This window comes from Sciurus vulgaris, assembly GCF_902686455.1.
Source record: "Sciurus vulgaris genome assembly, chromosome: 14".
Taxonomy (NCBI): domain Eukaryota; kingdom Metazoa; phylum Chordata; class Mammalia; order Rodentia; family Sciuridae; genus Sciurus; species Sciurus vulgaris.
In genome coordinates, this window is record NC_136475.1 from 20,096,414 (window position 1) to 20,114,117 (window position 17,704).

The window sequence follows — 17,704 nt, forward strand, 5'->3', positions numbered from 1 at the left end:
AGCCTTAAGTAAAGAAAGAATAGAAAATTTGAAAAGACATATGTGGGACATAGTTAAGTTTAACATATGAGAATTCCAGGAAGAGAGGAACAAGAGAATAGGGCAAAAGCCAATATGATAGCCAAGAATTTTCTAAAACTGGTGAAAGATTTAATAAACTGTTACTACTGACAAGGATAAATTTTAAAGAAATCATACGTAGGCACACTATTTTTAAACTGCTGGAAACTTCAGATGTAATCTCAAAAGTGGTTAGAGGGGAAAAAAAATTAAAAAGTTGTAAAACCAAAGTTTGGCTTTTAAGGAAGAAATACCACTTATCTTAAACCTAGAACAAGAAGAGGGGGGCAATCTCCCTTAATTATAAAGCCAAATAGCCTTGAATCTAAATCTTGACATTATAAAAAAGAAAAAATGCGACCAGTCTCTTAAGAATATACGTGCAAAAAAGTTTTAAATTAGCAAAGCTTAATCCAGTCATACAAAGAATAATACAACTAAATGGGATTTAGTTCAAGAAAACATGGGTGGTTTAACACTTGAAAATTAACATCTGATTAAAGGAGAAAAAATCATGATAATTTCAATTGATTTGAAATTCAGCAACAACAAATGGTAATAGAATTTCTTAAGTTCTCACAGAGTACCTACAAAAAAAAATCCAACAACAAAATAATATCTAATGGTAAATTATTATTGAAAGCTTGCTTTCTGAAATGAGAACAAAATAAAGGTGATTGCTGTTAATACTTTGTTGAGCATTTTAATGAAGTCCTTGTTGATCCAGTAAAGGAAAGAAAGGATTGGAAAGAAAAAAAATTAGTCATTCACAGATGACATGATTATGTACTTACATATATAACATAGATATCCAAAGAAGCATATAGACAAACTCCAAATGAATAAGCAAATTTAGCAGACTCTGGATGTAAGATTACCATACAGAAATCAAGTGTATTTCTATATGCCAATAGTAAGTGCTATTTATTGAAAGATCCCATATGTAATATCATAAAAAAATAATTGGCTACCCAGGAATAAATCTAAAGAAAGATGTGTCGGACATCTATGCTGAAAGCTACAAACAGTAAATTAAAAATAAAACCTACATTGAAGGATATGTTATATTCATGAATGAAAAAACTCAATGTTGTAAACATGTCAGTTCTTCCCACTGATTAGATACATGTTACAATCTGGTAACTGCACACTCAAGATTTGTACCCTTTTATATATATATGTTGTTGTTCAATAGAAGTTTTACTTGAAAAACATTTCTCACTACCATAAGTGCCTTTAAGATGTTAGGGGTCTTGCAAATTTTTCATAGAATGAAGTAAACTTTCCTGGACACTATTAATGTTTAGAGGAAAATGGTGATTTTTAGCTGTGACCTACTTAATCATGAATGCTGCCTCTGTTTTGCTACATTGCTTGGTTAAGTAGACCAGATTGAGAAACTCTTTTAATATGAAAATGGTTTTAGTTTTATATTTGAACTTTTTCCTCCCTAGTTAAATGAAGTAAGTGAAGAAAACAGGAAGATGGAACTTCAGGCTAAAAGAGTTCAAGCTCGTCTGGATAACTTACAGGTAGATTGTCTGCTCTTCACAACATAATTACATTTCGATTTGTTTACTTTTCATACAATCATTCTTTAATATACGGATATGTACTATTGCAGAGGAAGTATGAATTTATGACAATACAGAGATTGAAAGAAGATTCCCATGCTGCTCATGAAGTGAAAAGTGTAAAACAAGAAAAAGTATCAGTTTCTAAAACTTCTAAGGTATGATGTGACTGAAAATTTCTTCAGAGGAAAATTTATTTTGTCGTTTAATTTTTATCTTTCATTTAGCAAACATTCTTTTTGGTATTCTTTTAGAGACAGATATCTCTAGAATATTGCAAATACTTTTTTTTTTTAATAATGTATTTTTTTTATTGTAAACAAATGGGATACATGTTGTTTCTCTGTACATGGCGTAAAGGCATACATATGTGTCATCATAAATTTACATAGAGTAATGTTGTTTAATTCATTCTGTTATTTTTTCCCTTCCTCCTACCCCTCCCACCCCTCTTTTCCCTCTATACAGTCCTTCCTTCCTCCATACTTGCCCCCCTCCCTAACCCTAACTCTAACCCTAACGCTACCCTCCCCCATTTATATGTTATCATCCACTTATTAGTGATATCATTCGTCCTTTGGCTTTTTGAGATGGGCTTATCTCACTTAGCATGATATTCTCCAATTTCATCCATTTGCCTGCAAATGCCATAATTTTATCATTCTTTATGGCTGAGTAATATTCCATTGTATATATATACCACAGTTTCTATATCCACTCATCAATTGAAGGACATCTAGGTTGGTTCCACAGTCTGGCTATTGTGAATTGAGCAGCTATGAACATTCATGTGGCTGTATCTCTATAGTATGCTGATTTTAAGTCCTTTGGGTATAGGCCAAGGAGTGGGATAGCTGGGTCAAATGGAGGGTCCATTCCAAGTTTTCTAAGGAATCTCCACACTGCTTTCCAGAGTGGCTGCACTAATTTGCAGCCCCACCAGCAATGTATGAGTGTACCTTTCTCCCCACATCCTTGCCAACACCTGTTATTGCTTGTATTCTTGATAATCGCCATTCTAATTGGGCTGAGATGGAATCTTAGTGTAGTTTTGATTTGCATTTCTCTTATTACTAGAGATGTTGAACATTTTTCCATATATCTGTTGATTGCTTGTACATCTTCTTCTGTGAAGTGTCTATTCATTTCCTTAGCCCATTTGTCGACTGGATTATTTGTATTCTTAGAGTAGAGTTTTTTGAGTTCTTTATAGATTCTGGAGATTAGCGCTCTATCTGAAGTATGATTGGCAAAGATATTCTCCCACTCTGTAGGCTCTTTTTTCGCATTGCTGATAGTTTCCTTTGCTGAGAGAAAGCTTTTTAGTTTGAATCTATCCCAGTTATTGATTCTTGCTTTTATTTCTTGTGCTATGGGAGTCCTGTTAAGGAAGTCTGGTCCTAAGCCGACATGTTGAAGATCTGGAACTACTTTTTCTTCTATGATCTGCAGGGTCTCTGGTCTGATTCCGAGGTCCTTGATCCATTTTGAGTTTAGTTTCGTGCATGGTGAGAGATATGGGTTTAGTTTCATTCTGTTGCATATGGATTTCCAATTCTCCCAGCACCATTTGTTGAAGAGGCTATCTTTTCTCCATTGCATATTTTTGGCACCTTTGTCTAGTATGAGAAAATTGTATTTATTTGGGTTTGTGTCCATGTCCTCTATTCTGTACCATTGTTCTACCTTTCTATTTTGGTACCAATACCATGCCGTTTTTGTTACTATTGCTTTGTAGTAGAGTTGAAGATCTGGTATTGCAATACCCCCTGTTTCACTCTTCCCGCTAAGGATTGCTTTAGCTATTCTGGGTTTCTTATTCTTCCAGATGAATTTCATAATTGCTTGCTCTATTTCTGTAAGGTACGTCATTGGGATTTTAATTGGAATTGCATTGAATTTGTCTAGCACTTTAGGTAGTATGGCCATTTTGACAATATTAATTCTTCCTATCCAAGAACACGGAAGATCTTTCCATCTTCTAAGGTGTTCTTTAATTTCTTTCTTTAGTGTTCTGTAGTTCTCATTGTAGAGGTCTTTCACCTCTTTTGTGAGATTGATTCCCAAGTATTTTATTTTTTTTTTGAGGCTATTGTGAATGGGATAGTTTTCCTAATTTCTCTTTCTGAAGATTCATCACTTATGTATAAAAATGCATTGGATTTATGAGCATTGATCTTGTAAACTGCTACTTTACTGAATTCACTTATGAGTTCTAAGAGGTTTCTGGTGGAATTTCCAGGTTCCTCTAAATATATAATCATGTCATCAGCGAACAGGGATAGTTTGAGTTCTTCTTTCCCAATTCATATCCCTTTAATTTCTTTGGTCTGTCTAATTGCTCTGGCTAAAGTCTCAAGAACAATGTTGAATAGAAGTGGTGAAAGAGGGCATCCCTGCCTTGTTCCACTTTTTAGGGAGAATGCTTTCAGTTTTTCACCATTTAGAGTGATATTAGCCATGGGCTTAGCATAAATGGCCTTTACAATGTTAAGGAATGTTCCCACTATCCCTATTTTTTCTAGTGTTTTGAGCGTGAAGGGGTGCTGTATTTTGTCAAATGCTTTTTCTGCATCTATTGAAATAATCATGTGATTCTTGACTTTAAGTCTGTTGATATGGTGAATGACATGTATTGATTTCCGGATGTTGAACCAACCTTGCATCCCTGGGATGAAACCCACTTGATCATGGTGCACTATCTTTTTAATATGTTTTTGTATGCGATTTGCTAAAATTTTGTTGAGAATTTTTGTGTCAATGTTCATTAAGGATATTGGTCTGAAATTTTCTTTCCTTGATGAGTCTCTGTCTGGTTTAGGTATCAGTGTGATATTGGCTTCATAGAATGAGATTGGGAGGGTTCCCTCCTCTTCTATTTTATGGAATACTTTGAGAAGTATTGGAATGAGCTCTTCTTTAAAGGTTTTGTGGAACTCGGCTGAGAACCCATCTGGTCCCGGACTTTTCTTTGTTGGTAGGCTTTTGATGACTTCTTCTATTTCAGTACTTGCAATTGGTCTATTTAAATTGTGTATGTCCTCCTCATTCAGTTTAGGCAATTCATATGTCTCTAGAAACCTGTTGATGTCTTCGAAATTTTCTATTTTGTTGGAGTATAGATTTTCAAAATTGCTTCTAATTATGTTTTGTATTTCAATCCTGTTGTGATATTTCCTTATTCATTTCGAATTTTAGTGATTTGGGTTTTCTCTCGTCGTTGTTAGTGTGGCTAAAGGTTTATCAATTTTGTTTATTTTTTCGAAGAACCAACTATTTTGTCAATTTTTCGTATTGTTTCTTTTGTTTCAATTTCATTGATTTCAGCTCTGAGTTTAACTATTTCCTGTCTTCTACTACTTTTGGTGCTGGTCTGTTCTTCTTTTTCTAGGTCTTTGAGCTGTAGTGTTAGGTTGTTTATTTGTTGAGTTTTACTTCTTTTATTAAATGCGCTCCATGAAATAAATTTCCCTCTAAGTACTTCTTTCATAGTGTCCCAGAGATTTTGATATGATGTTTCTTTGTTCTCATTTACCTCTAAGAATTTTTTAATTTCCTTCCTAATATCTTCTGTTATCCATTCATCATATAATAGCATATTGTTTAATCTCCAGATGTTGGAATAGTTTCTGTGTTTTACTCTTTCATTTATTTCTAACTTCAATCCATTATGATCTGATAGAATACATGGTAGTGTCTCTGTCTTCCTGTAGTTGCTAACATTAGCTTTGTGGCATAATATATGGTCTATTTTAGAGAAGGATCCATGTGCTGCTAAGAAGAAAGTGTATTCACTCTTGGTTGGATGGTATATTTTATAAATGTCCGTTAAGTCTAAATTATTGATTGTGTTATTGAGATCTATGGTTTCTTTGTTCAATTTTTGTCTGGAAGATCTGTCCAATGGTGAGAGAGGCGTGTTAAAATCACCTAGTATTATTGTGTTATGGTCTATTTGGTTTCTGAAATTGAGAAGAATTTGTTTGACATACATGGATGAGCCACTGTTTGGGGCATAGATGTTTATGATTGTTATATCTTGCTGATTTATGTTTCCCTTAAGCAGTATGAAATGACCTTCTTTATCCCTTCTGACTAACTTTGGCTTGAAGTCCACATTATCGGAAATGAGGATGGATACTCCAGCTTTTTTGCTGAGTCCATGTGCATGGTATGTTTTTCCCCATCCTTTCACCTTTAGTCTATGGGTATCTTTTTCTATGAGGTGAGTCTCTTGTAGGCAACATATTGTTGGATCTTTCTTTTTAATCCAATCTGCCAGTCTATGTCTTTTGATTGATGAATTCAGGCCATTAACATTCAGGGTTATTATTGAGATATGATTTGGTTTCCCGGTCATATGGTTTATTTTTAAATTTTATTTATTTATTTATTTGACACTACTTGGTTCTTCCTTTATTTGACAATTCCTTTAGGATAATTCCTCCCTTTGCTGATTTGCTTCTTTGTTTTTCATCTCTTCCTCATGGAATATTTTGCTGAGAATGTTCTGTAATGCTGGCTTTCTTTTTGTAAATTCTTTTAGCTTTTGTTTATCATGGAAGGATTTTATTTCATCGTCAAATTTGAAGGTAAGTTTTGCTGGGTATAAGATTCTTGGTTGGCATCCATTTTCTTTCAGGGCTTGAAAAATGTTGTTCCAGGCCCTTCTAGCTTTTAGGGTCTGGATTGAAAAATCTGCTGATATTCATATTGGTTTCCCCCTGAATGTAATTTGGTTCTTTTCTCTCATAACCTTTAAAATTCTGTCTTTATTTTGTATGTTAGGTATTTTCATAATAATGTGCCTTGGTGTGGATCTGTTGTAATTTTGTGTATTTGGAGTCCTATAAGCCTCTTGAACTTGATTTTCCATTTCATTCTTCAGATTTGGGAAATTTTCTGATATTATTTCATTGAATAGATTGTTCATTCCTTTGGTTTGTTTCTCTAGGCCTTCCTCAATCCCAATAATTCTTAAATTTGTCCTTTTCATGATATCCCATAGTTCTTGTAGATTGTGTTCATGATTTCTTACCATCTACTCTGTTTGTTCAACTTTGTTTTCAAGGTTAAATATTTTGTCTTCAATGTCTCAGGTTCTGTCTTCCAGGTGTTCTATCCTACTGGACATGCTTTCTGTGGAGTTCTTCATTTGGTTTATTGTTTCCTTCATGTCAAGGATTTCTGTTTGGTTTTTTTTCAATATCTCTAACTCTTTATTGAAATGATCTTTTGCTTCCTGTATTTGCTCTTTTAGCTGTCGATTGGTGCGATCATTCAATGCTTGCATTTGCTCTTTCATCTCATCGTTTGCTTCTCTGATCATTTTAGTTATGTACATTCTGAACTCCTTTTCTGTCATTTCTTCTGCCATGCTGTCATTGGGTTTTATTGATGTAACATCTAGATTTGTTTGCAGCATTTTCTTTCGTTGTTTTCTCATATTGTTCAGGTATCAGTGGGACTCTGAGATATTGCAGATTTCCTCTATTGACTTACAATGTCCTTGAAGATTTCTATATATATCCCCTCTTAGCGTTCAGTAGGCTGAAGTCTTGGAGGAAGTTGATAATGTGGTGCGCCACAAAGAAGCTGCCTCTCTAGGAGTGGTGGCCTTTAGGTGGGGTATATTCCCTGCTAGTGGGCAGAGGTGCCTCCACTTGTTGACCAATGGTCATCTAAAGGGGACCTAGGCTGCGGGCTGAGGCAAGGCCTGTTTGGGCCTGTGTCTCTGGTTTTACCATCCTTGTGGGGAAACCTCACCCGCCAGGGAAGACTCACCCGGTGGGGAGGTCTCGCTGGTCAGTTCCCCTCCTAGAGGTTCCCCTCAATTTACAGCTACCGCCTGGGCTGGGCTTCCTTCCTCTGTAAAGTTCCCAGGGGCCCGGCCCTACCTCCTGGGCCTGGGAGCCTCACCCTTCGCAGATGAATCTCCTTAGGCTGCCCCTCCTCAGAGAATCTGCCCGCAGTCCTGGAACCTTCGCTCCGCCCTAAGCGTGTCTCTGTGCGGCTCTTCCACCAAGAAACTTCCTAGATCCTGGGACCCTGCTGTGCACCTAATCGCCTGGCTATGCGGCCCTCTGAGCAGCCACCTGGGGCCCCGTACAATCGCTCTGTGTCCCAGAGACCCGCCGCAGGCCTCTTCCTCCAGACAGCCGCCCAGTATTCCGGTGTGGTCACTAGGAGTCCGAGCAACTCACTGGGTGCCTCCTCCTCCCACCAACCGCCCGTAGCCCTGGGCAATCACTCCGAGTCGAAGTGACCCTCCCCATTCATCCTTCTCCTCCAGGTAACCCCCCGGGTGTTCAGGAGCGGTCGCTCTGAGTGGCTCTGAATCCACGTGATCCGCTGCACGCCTCATCTGGGCAGCCGCCCGGACCTCTGGTGCGGCCACTCAAGACCAAGCGACCCACCGCGCTTCTCCTCCAGGCAGCCCCCCTGTGTTCAGGAGCAGTCGCTTTAAGTCCAAATAACTCACCACTCGCCTCCTCCTCTAAGCTGCCACCTGGAGCTCTAATGCAGTCACTGGGAGTCCAAACGACCCGCCGTGCTCCTCCTCCTCCTCCTCCTACTCCTCAGGGCAGGCCCCGGTGTTCAGAAGTGGTCTGAGTCCAAACAGCTCATCGCGCAGCTTCTCCTCTGGCAACCGCCTGTAGCTCTGGTGCAGTCACTTCGAATCTAAGTGGCCGCGCTCCTCCTCCTCCTCCTCCTCTGGGCAGGCCCCAGTGTTCAGAAGCGGTCTGAGTCCAAACAGCTCACCGCGCAGCTTCTCCTCTGGCAACCGCCTGTTGTTCTGGTGTATTCACTCTGAATCCAAGCGGCCACGCTCCTCCTCCTCCTCCTCAGGGCAGTAGTGTTCATAAGTGGTCGCTCTGAGTCCAAACAGCTCTCCTCGCCGCTCCTCCTGGGGCAGCCGCCGGAGCCCCAGTGGTTGCTCCGAGTCCCAGCGCTGTGCTGAGCGGCCTCCTCTCCGATGCTCCCAGTTGTCCGAGTGCACTGCTCCAGCGGGGGGAGGGGCGTCTCACCGGCAGCTCTACTTCACAAAGTTCCCTGCTTTCCGGGACTACCGCCCCATCTGGGACACCTCCCCAATGGGAGAGACTCACCCGGCTGCTTTGAGTTGGTCCCAAGTCTCTCAATATCTCCTCTTTTGACTCCTGAGTCCTGAAGCAACATGAAATGCAGCCACCCTCTAGGCCGCCATCTTGAAACGCCCCGCAAATACCTTTTTATTTGCAAGAACAAAATATTTTAGCACTGTTTCAGGTACAGTAACTCAGATCATCAGAACTTATGGTTAGTAATGACTTTATAATTTTGCATATCATGTTGATAGAATTTATAGTTTAAAGACAAAGAGAGTAACTTTTGTGGAAAGAAGAAAATATGAATTCCCATAGTGGAATTTCTTTACTTTTGGAAACCTTCAGATTTGTTAGAATCTTTTAGATATATGATGATTTATAGAGTTAAAGCCAATTTTACTTTTCTATTTTATCTAACTTGAATCAAGAACTTTCATGAAAATTCTTTATTTTATTAATAAAGTTCAGTTCTTTCACCTTCATTATTATGAGTTTCTTGCTTATCTTAGCCTGCATTAATGTTTTTAATATTCGTTGGACATATTTGACTTGGAATTTCTTTTGCTTGTTTAGAGAAGCTCTGTCCTTAAAAAAATCTAAAATATCTAAAAATCTAAAAGCACTTTTGGTAAATTCTTCTATAACTTTGATGAGATTATAAATTGACATAATTGTTCAATTTAATTTTTGACCTATAGGTACCACTTAATGGGCAAGTCTATGAACTTCTAACTGTCTTCATGGACTGGATTTCAGACCATCACCTTAGCAAAGTAAAACATGAAGAATCTGGTATGGATGGTGAAAAGCCATTAGTCAAATCTGCTTCTCAACAAAATGATATTCAAGAAAAGTGTGTAAAGGTTTGTTTTTTAAATTTGAAATATATGGTTCAGTAGATATGAAAATTAAATAAGGGAAAGCGTTTGATATCTTATAAGTGAAAAATATTGAAAGTATTTTATTACTCCGCCATGAAGAATGATAAAATTATGGCATTTGCAGGCAAATGGATGAAATTTAAGGATATCATGCTAAGTGAGATAAGCCAATCTCAAAATACTAAAGGACGAATGATCTCGCTGATAAGCGGATGAGGACATATAAGGGGGTGCAGGAGGGGTTAGGGTTAGGGTTAGGGTTAGGGATAAGGAGGTTGGTAAGAATGGAGGAAGGAAGGACTGTATAGAGGGAAAAGAGGGGTGGGAGGGGTGGGGGGAAGGCGAAAAAAATAACAGCATGATCAAACAACATTGCCCTATGTAAATTTATGATTTTTAATTAAAATAAATAAAAAAAAAAAGAAAGTATTTTTGATAGAAAAATGACCACACTAATAGTCACTTCAAGAAGTTTCATTTTGGAACCTATCAAAACTAATTCATCCTTATGTTTTTCTTAATATGATAGGAATTTATCTTTTCAAAAGTAGAGATAAGACATTAGTGGTGAAATAATTGTATATTAGAATTATAAATATTCAGTGATGTGGACAATTCCTTCTACTCATAATTTCAGGATTCAGAACCTACTGGAACCCACTTGGTCTTTTGGCATGAAGGGCTAAAAGGTTTATTTTCAAGAGGATTCTAATAATCAAAGAGAAACAACTTCTTATATTACAGATATTAAATTGAATATTGGTACTAATAATTTCTAATTAGGATAAAAGATATTTAGAGATTGATAGATTCCATAAGAAATACATGAAAAAATTGAAGAGAGTCAGAAGAATGAGTGATATTGGCTAAATTATATTGTTTTATAGTGTGTGTACACAAATATGTAATAACAAATCCCATCATATATACACCTATAATGCAAGAATAAAAAAAGTTGGAAAGTGAAAAAAAAAAAAAAAGAGGCGGAAGTGAAGGAGTCACCCTATCATTATTTCTGGCTTTGACAATGAAGGACCATGAGTGATGGAATGTGGGTGACTTCTAGAAGCTGGAAATTGCCCTCATCTCACAAGTTAGCAAAGATATGGTGATCTCAGTCCTACCACTTCAAAGCATTGTATTCTACCAACAGCCTGAATAAGCAAGGAACTGGATCATCTCCAACCTCCAGAAAGGAACATAATTTCTATAGACATCATGATTTAGGTCAGCTGAGATCCACATCCTAGAACTATAACATAATAAGTGTGTTGTTTAAATATTAAGTTTGTGGTACTTTGTTATGGCAGTGATGGGGGGTCAAATGAACTGTTGTATAGAATTTTTATCATGTACATCAGATATTCCCCTATGCCAATTCTAACCTTACCTTAGAATATCTGCTAATTAGGAAGGCCTGCAGTATTTAAGTTCTGCAGAGAAATTCCATTTTGTAGGACTAGATGATGTGAAGGTATAGTCCTAAGACATTAAAGCTAACAATCGGCAATTTTAAAAAATGGAATCTGGATCATATATGACTGTACATCAGTTTAATGGCATTAGTATATAATATTTATAACACATATGCCTTGGGATTTGCTTTATCATCTTTAAAAGTATTCTTGACTTAATTGGGATTTACAATTTTTGCTGAGCATAGATTCTTATATCTAAAATACTGTTTCACCTTACTAATAGGTTAATAAAGGTAAAGCAATCTTAAAGCTTAAGAATAGTATTAATAGAATAAGAAAAGGGTAAATAGTACCAAATTAATGAATTAGTGAATCGAATACTTATGGCCAACATAAGCAAGTATTCTTATCATTCATATTTTGATTTTAAAATAATGTGATCCTTTTTTAAAAAACTTTTTTTCTTTGATATGAGAATAAGAGAAAGTATAAACCACTTTGGTGAGTCTTATATTTATTATAAGAATACTACTATAACTCAAAAGTAATTTCAAAGAGTAATCTCTTTAGAAATTAACCTTTGGATCCTTCTGACACATTTGGTTATGTATTTTATCACAGTTGTGACCCATTATCATTTAAGGATGGGTTTAATACTTAAAAACACAAAAAGCCTCTGGGGATTAAATGTGGTCCATTAGATAGATGATCAGACTGGATATACCTTACAAAACTTAATTTTCTTGTGTGATTCAAAAGTAGATGAGTGGGATATTTCAAAGAAATTGAGAATAGAAAAATGTAGTAGCATGAAGTAGAATCTGCCAAGAATAGATATATTACAACTAATAGTTATAAAATTGTGGTCATAGGACTATGCATCAAGATGGTAGTCTAGGAAGATCCAAACCCTCATAATCCCCTAGAAACACCAAATTAACTATAATATGTAGACCAGGACATGTTTGCAAGAACTCCAGAGACCAGTTGAAATGCTGTAGCAGGCAAGCCAATGTGCAGCTGAAAAGGGAATCCATCAAAAGGAATAGGAAAAATTGTGGGATTTTGCATATCCATGTCCCTCCCCCTACAATATGATGCAACCAGGAAGAAACTCCCATATCCCAGCTCCTCCTTTGGAACGGAAGCAAAAGAATGGACTGTGCAGTCAATGTTTTGGCTTGTCTGGGGGCTGCTCACAGTACTGGTTTTTGTCTTGTCTTGCCTATTGGTTTTTGTCTTGCTGAAGAAAATGATGGCATAGTTTGGAAGCTGCACAAAACAAGTGAATGCCATACAATGTTAGTGCTTCAGAGATCGGTACTTTTTCACAAAGAAGTCAGAGGGATTATAGGCTTCTGAGAAGAAACAAGAAAGGCTGTTTGAGGAATTTAAGACAATATAAAGTATACAGGACTAGAGAAAACATATCTCCCAGAAAAAGTGAGAGGTCTTACAATCTCCAGCCAGGCTGATTGGTGAAAGTCTTCCCTGCATGAAGCTAGTTGTATAGACTTAGAAAGGTGGTTGTTTTTCAAATGCCCAAGTTGGGAGTGGGGTGTTGGGGAAGGGGCTGAGAATCACAAGGCATCCAAAGAAATAAGAACATTAGTTCAATCAAATGAACAAAAACCATGTTCCAGATACTGACCTTAAGGAAATGCAGATCTCTGAAGTTTCTGACAATTTTAAAACTGTCTTAAAGATACTCAGTGGATTAAAAGAGAACAAACAACGCAAAATTGGGAAAATGATGTATGAACAAAGCGAGTATCAGCAAAAAGATGGAAATTATAAGCTGTTGCAGTCAGCTTTTTTACCACTGTAACCAAAAGACCTGATGAGTAATTTTAGAGGAGGAAAATTTTATTTGGCACTCAAAGTTTTCAGAGGTCTCTATTCATTGACTTCATTGTTCTGGGCCTGAGGTAAAGCAGAACATCATGGTGGAAGTGTGTGGAGGAGGCAGACTGCTCAGTACATAGCAATCAGGAAGCAGAGAAAGCTCCACTCACCAGGGGGAAGAAATATACCCCAAAGGAGCATCCCCAGTGACCTACCTCCTTCTCCAGCCACATCCTAAGTTCCTACAATCACCACCCAGTTAATCCATCCAAATGGATGTATTGTTTAGGTTAATGCTTTTAAAACCCAATTATTTCAACACTAAACTTACTTGTATTGCCTCACACATGAATTTTTGGGGGGATACTGTATATCTGAATATACAGTATTAACTATATAACAGGAATATAATGTCTGATCTGAAAAATTCACTATTAGACTTGATCAAACAAAAGAAAGCATCAGCAAACTTGAAGACAGGTCATTTAAAATCAATTAAGAACAGTAAAAGAAAAAAACTGAAGAAAGAGAGCCTAAAGGGCTCATGGGATACCATCATGTGGACCAATGCACACATTATGGGAGTCTTAAAAATGAGAGAGGGAGAAGGGGCAGAGATCTTAGTTGTAGAACTAATGGCTGAGGAGTGCTTTTTCCGAGGAAATAGACATTCAAATTCAAGAAGCTAAAGACACTCCAGCTAAGAAACCCAAAGAGACCTACATCAAGACACAATATAATCAAATTTTCAAGTCAAAGAAAGACAAAAGGATCTTGAAAGTCAAAGACAAAGTTGCAAGAGAAAAGCAACTTGTCACACACAAAGAAATCTGTGTAAGGATTTTATCAGATTTTCAGCAAAACTCTTGCAAGCAGGAGATGGTAGAACAGCATTCCAAGTGGGAAAGTAAAAAAAAAAAAAAAAAAAAAAAAAAACTGTCAAAGTGTACTTTATTCAATGAAGTTGTCCTTCAGAAATAAAGGAGAAAGTAAGTCTTTCTTGGATAAACAAAAACAGTAGAACTTCTCTACAAGAAGTTCTAAATGGACTCCTTCAAGTTGAAATAAGTACTTTAGACATCAAATATAAAGCCATATGAAAATGAAATTTTCTGATAAAGGTAAATATATGGACAAATATAGTAAGTAGCTGTATTGTAATTTTGGTGCAAGCATGTACTCTGAAAACCATAGATTATTATTAAAAGAAATTAAACCTTATCTGTAAGTTTTGAATTTATATTGTTTCATCCCATGTACAAACCTGGTTTTTTTCCTACAAATAATTTTTTTGTTTTGTTTTGTTTGCATTGGGGTATAAAGGAAAGCAGAATGTTTTATGAGTTTTGCTTCAGCGACTTTAGGACAAATTAAAAGTCCTAAACTGTGGTTAAATAAAATAAAAAGCTCTAAATAATGAACAGACATGATCAGGAAGACAATATTCTTAAGATGCCAGTACTCCTCTGTTTAATCTACAGCATCATTATATTCTTTATCAAAATCCCAGCTAGCTTCTTTGCAGAAATTGAAAGGGCAATCCTTAAATTCATATTAAAATGTTGACCCAGAATATCTACATCAAGTTTAGAAAAAAAAAATATACTTTCTTCATATTTTTAAAATGAACTACAGCACTATAGTAATGAATAGAGTGGTACTGGCTTGAGTTTGGACATGCTGATCAGTGTACTAGAATCAAAGTCAGTAATGGACCTTCATGTTTACAAGGAATTTATTTTTGCCATAATACTAAAAGAGTGCAGTGAGAAAAGGATAGATTTTCAAATAACGATGCTGAGATGGCTGGGTAACTATACAAAGAATGATGTTACACTCCTGCCTTCAACCATATGTTAAAAACCTACTGAAATGCATCAAAAGTCTTGAGGTGTAAAGAGGTTAAAGTATAAAACTTGGAAGAAAACATGTAAGTAAATCTTTGTGACGTTGGATTTGGCAGTGTTTTCTTAAGTATAACAAAAAACATAAGCAACTAAAGAAAAAAAAAAACAACAGAATAATTGGACCTTTGAAAATAATCTTCTGTACTTCAAAAGATATCAAGAACTGGGGTTGTAGCTCTGTGGAAGAGTGCCTAGCATGTGTGAGGCACTGGGTTCATCCTCAGCATCACATATAGATAAATAAAGGTCCATCGACAACCAAAAAAAATTAAAAAGAAAAAAATATCAAGAAAACTTAAAAAACCCACTGAATATAAAAAAAAATTTTCAAATTACATATTGAATAAGGGACTTCCATTCTGAATATTTAAAAAAAATTTAACTGAGTAATAAAAATGCTCAGTATGCTCAATGAATTTGAATAGACATTTATCTATAAGAGATGTGTAAATGGTCAGTAAGCACATGAAATAGTACTCACCATTATTAGTCATCAGGGAAATGTAAATGGAAACCATGATATACCACTTCATACTCACCAGGATGGCTTATATAAAAAAGCCACATGATTATAGATTTGAAGAAATTGAAACTCTTAACACACTGCTAATAAGATTATAAAATGGTATAGCTATGTTGAGAGATAGTTTGGCTGCTCATTCAAAAAAGGATTGTCAGATTACCTTATAACTCAGCAGTTCTACTAGGTGTATGGTAAAGAAAAATGAAGGCGTTTGTAGACATAAAAATGTGTGTGTTATTGTTCATAGTAACCTGATTTATAATAGGCAACAAGTAGAACTAGCCCAAATGTCAACCAACTAAGAAGTCAGTAGATTTTTTTTTATATGTTATAGTGGATTACTGTATTTATAATAATATTACTATTATTGAAAAGGAATGAAGTTTTATGCATTTTAGAACATGAATTTTAGCATTATGGAAATTCCTCAGAAAACTTAGAATGGGCCCACCATTTGACCCAGCTATCCCACTCCTTCATTTAAACCTAAAGGACTTAAGATTAGCATGCTACAGTAACGCAGCCACATCAGCGTTTATAACTGCTCAATTCACAATAACTAGATGGTGGAACCAACCTAGATGCCCTTCAATAGATGAATGGATAAAGAATCTCTGGTATATATGCACAATCGAATATTATTCAGCCATAAAGAAGAATAAATTTTGCAGGTAAATGAATGGAGTTGGAGAATATCATGCTAAGTGAAGTAAGCCCATCCCAAAAAATCAAAGGCCAAATGTTTTCTTTGATAAGTGGATGATGATCTATAATGGGAGAGAGGGTGGCGGGAGCCGGTAAGAGAAGAATGGAGGAACTTTGGATTGTGTAGAGGGAAATGGGGGGAGCGGGTGGGGCAGGAAAGATAGTGAACTGAGACAGACATCATTACCCTATGTACATGTATGATTACACGAATGGTGTGAATCTGCATCATGTTCATAGAAATGAAAAGTACCCCATTTGTGCACAATGAATCAAAATGCAGTCTGTAAAAAAAAAAAAAAAACAAACACCATGAATTTTGAAAACATTATGATAAGTGAAAGAATTCATTCACAAAAGACCATATGGTATGATTCAATTTATATGAAAAATCAAGAAAAAGCTATAGACAGAAAGTAGTTAGTGGTTGACTGGAAGACTTGGGGTAAAATGTTGGGATGATGCTAATGGTAAGATTTTTTTGGAGGCTGAAAATGTTCTAAAACTGGTTGTGGTGATGGTTTGCACAATTTTATTAATATTCTAAAAATCACTGGATTATACAGTTTAAAAGTTTGGTTGTGGGTGAATTAGATGCTGAATCCAAATCCATTTACTCACCTCTGATAAAGATGCTCAGTGAATCATGAACAAGTTATTGGAGTGAGGAAAAATATTTATTCAGTAAGCCAGCAAAACTGAGAAGATGGTAGACTTATACCCCAAAAGATCATCTTGACACAAGTTTCAGACTCCATTTACCTTTGGACAAGGGGAAAAGAGTGGGGGTCGTCTGGTTAGAAATAGATCGATGACTGGGAACTTCTAGGTACCAGTTTAATGGTCTGGAGTTGGATATTGCAAAATCTGGTAGTTGGCAATCTGTTAATCATGATGCCCCTGTAAAACTTAAAATATCTTAGTTACCCTTTTCTTCTTCTTCTAGCGTTGAAATGGTAGGAGAGACGTTTGCGAAATTTTGAAATTTTCAACCTTTTACTACCAGTTCTGAACAAACATTTCTTAAGCTACTAATGTGTCTACATGCAGAGTTGAACAGAAACAATCTGACCCAAAAATTAAGGTAGCAAAGGAGACAGATAAAATGCAAAGGCAAAGATGCCAGACTTTTCACCCTGTTTAGTCACCCTTTGGACATCTGCATAAGTCCAAGTGAACAGTTAGTGCTTTTCTTTCTTTCCTTTCTTTTCTTTTTCCTTCCTCCCTCCCTCCCTCCCTCCCTCTCTCTCTCTCTCTCTTTCTTTCTTTCTTTCTTTTTTCTTTTCTTTCTTTCTTCTTTTCTTTTTGTTGTAAATGGACACAATGCCTTTGTTTATTTATTTCTGTGTTGCTGACACTAGAACCCAGTGCCTCACATGTACTTGTCAAGTGCCCTACCATTGAGCCACAACCCTAGCCCAACAGTTAGTTCTTTTTTTTTTTTTTTTAGGTATTTCATCTTTATACAATTAGTTGTAATCGATTTTTTTCTCCTAATTTTTTTTTTATTGTAAACAAATGGGATACATGTTGTTTCTCTGTACATGGCGTAAAGGCATACCATTTGTGTAATCATAAATTTACATAGAGTAATGTTGTTTGATTCATTCTGTTATTTTTTCCCTTCCCCCCACCCCTCCCACCCCCCAACAGTTAGTTCTTTTGACAAAAGCAGCCTTCAAGTCCTTGAAAGGTGATGTGGG

General features: G+C 36.4%; 1 protein-coding gene across 8 annotated transcripts in view; it reads left to right on the forward strand.

The window, feature by feature from the left end:
- Window positions 1-17,704, forward strand: part of CCDC138 (coiled-coil domain containing 138) — a gene marked incomplete at its 5' end in the record, with an annotated part of 96,958 nt that overhangs the window by 28,367 nt on the left and 50,887 nt on the right. For all 8 annotated transcript variants that reach the window (XM_079111172.1, XM_079111170.1, XM_079111168.1 and 5 more), the window contains 3 exons: window positions 1,515-1,592; window positions 1,685-1,792; window positions 9,421-9,585. In XM_079111172.1, the coding sequence (XP_078967298.1) occupies window positions 1,515-1,592; window positions 1,685-1,792; window positions 9,421-9,585 (351 nt within the window). The remainder of the gene's footprint in view (window positions 1-1,514; window positions 1,593-1,684; window positions 1,793-9,420; window positions 9,586-17,704) is intronic.